Source organism: Alligator sinensis, unplaced genomic scaffold (genome assembly GCF_000455745.1).
Source record: "Alligator sinensis unplaced genomic scaffold, ASM45574v1 scaffold264_1, whole genome shotgun sequence".
Lineage (NCBI taxonomy): Eukaryota > Metazoa > Chordata > Crocodylia > Alligatoridae > Alligator > Alligator sinensis.
The window spans coordinates 2,778,237-2,779,575 of NW_005841831.1; the positions used below are offsets into that span (position 1 = coordinate 2,778,237).

Sequence of the window (1,339 nt, forward strand, 5' to 3'; positions counted from 1 at the left end):
GCAGAAGGGCTGGGGGGCGGAGTGGGGCGGGGCCCAGCCGCGCTCGGGAAGGGTCGGGGTCTCCCGCCCCCTGCTTTACGTGTGGCTGGGTCGGGGCGGCTGCACAGGGGTGCTAAGAGAGTAGACCGCGGGTTTGTGCGGGATGGCTGGGGTAGGGATGGTCCTTCCTGGGGCAAGCTGACCTCGAGGTCCCTTCGGGCCCCGCTCTCCTGCCACCCTGCGCGGGGTGCTACTGGCAGCTCTGCAGAACCAGACTTCTTGCAGCGCGTTTTCCAGACAGGCCAGCTCTAACCCGCACAATCCGGTGTCATTGCTCAGATCATTAGTACCCATCTGGGAAACACTCCTCGCTGCGGAAGCTCCCCTACGTTTCCATATCCCCCTGTTTTGCTCCCCAGGTCACTCCCACGTTATGGGAGCACCCCTGCTTTCCCGCTCCGCTCCTTACACCTACACTGCATTGTGCATGGACACAGCCAACTTAGCTTTCACCTGCTGAGCCTGGGTGCTACCAGCAGCACGGCCACTGCAGTGTGGAGCTCAGCGTGTCTGCAAAACCTACCTGGGACGATGCTGGCCAAGTACTTAGGCTACTGGGCTCTGTGATGCTGTGGTTGTTCTGCTACCACTACCCCAGATCAGGTCAAACATATTTGGGGGCATCTGGATTCCCAGGCCTGTGGGCCTGGGAGTTGAACATAGGTTGCTGGCCGAGTAGAAAATCTGAGACATGGATATTCATTTTGATTAGATATGGGTAATGATCAATATGGATGTTGAGATGAGAGATGGATAAGGGTAATGATAGGTGTGGATACTGAGCTTGGATATTTGGAATTTAACTGGGAATGGCTTTGGACTGATACAGATATATATATTAGTTTAAAGCCAAGTCAGTTATGTCTACAGGAATTGTAGTCACTAGTGGAGATGTACTTCTTGTCTCTCATCCACACTGCAACTTTACAAAAATCTATTTCCCTTTCCCCTTCCTCTAATCTCGCAAGCCTGCCCTGCCAGCACTACAATATTACAGCAACTTTGCTGTTTTCCCATCTTTACCATGATTTTGCTTACACTCATACTTTGCATGACTTCCCCCGCTTTCTCTTCTTCATTTTTCATCCTCAATGCTCAGTCCCACGTCACAACATAACAAGAATTCTCCACCTTTTTCTCTGACTGTAGACGGAGTCAGAGCCTTGTTCTGCAGTTTAAGTGACTGCCAATGTTCCTTTTGTTTTAAGTTATTAACAAAGTTTCCTCCCAAATTCAAGTTTGTATTTTCCTATATCAATGGCATCAATTTACACCAATAATTGTTTTATGTGCTATTTTC

At 50.1% G+C, this 1,339-nt stretch overlaps 1 protein-coding gene across 1 annotated transcript in view; it reads right to left on the bottom strand.

The window, feature by feature from the left end:
• Positions 1 to 1,125, bottom strand: part of NDUFB8 (NADH:ubiquinone oxidoreductase subunit B8) — a 7,563-nt gene extending 6,438 nt beyond the window's left edge. Inside the window, exon 1 of the mRNA XM_025215211.1 lies at positions 1,086 to 1,125. Coding sequence (XP_025070996.1) covers positions 1,086 to 1,125 — 40 coding nt within the window. The remainder of the gene's footprint in view (positions 1 to 1,085) is intronic.
• Between the last annotated feature and the right edge of the window lie 214 nt (positions 1,126 to 1,339).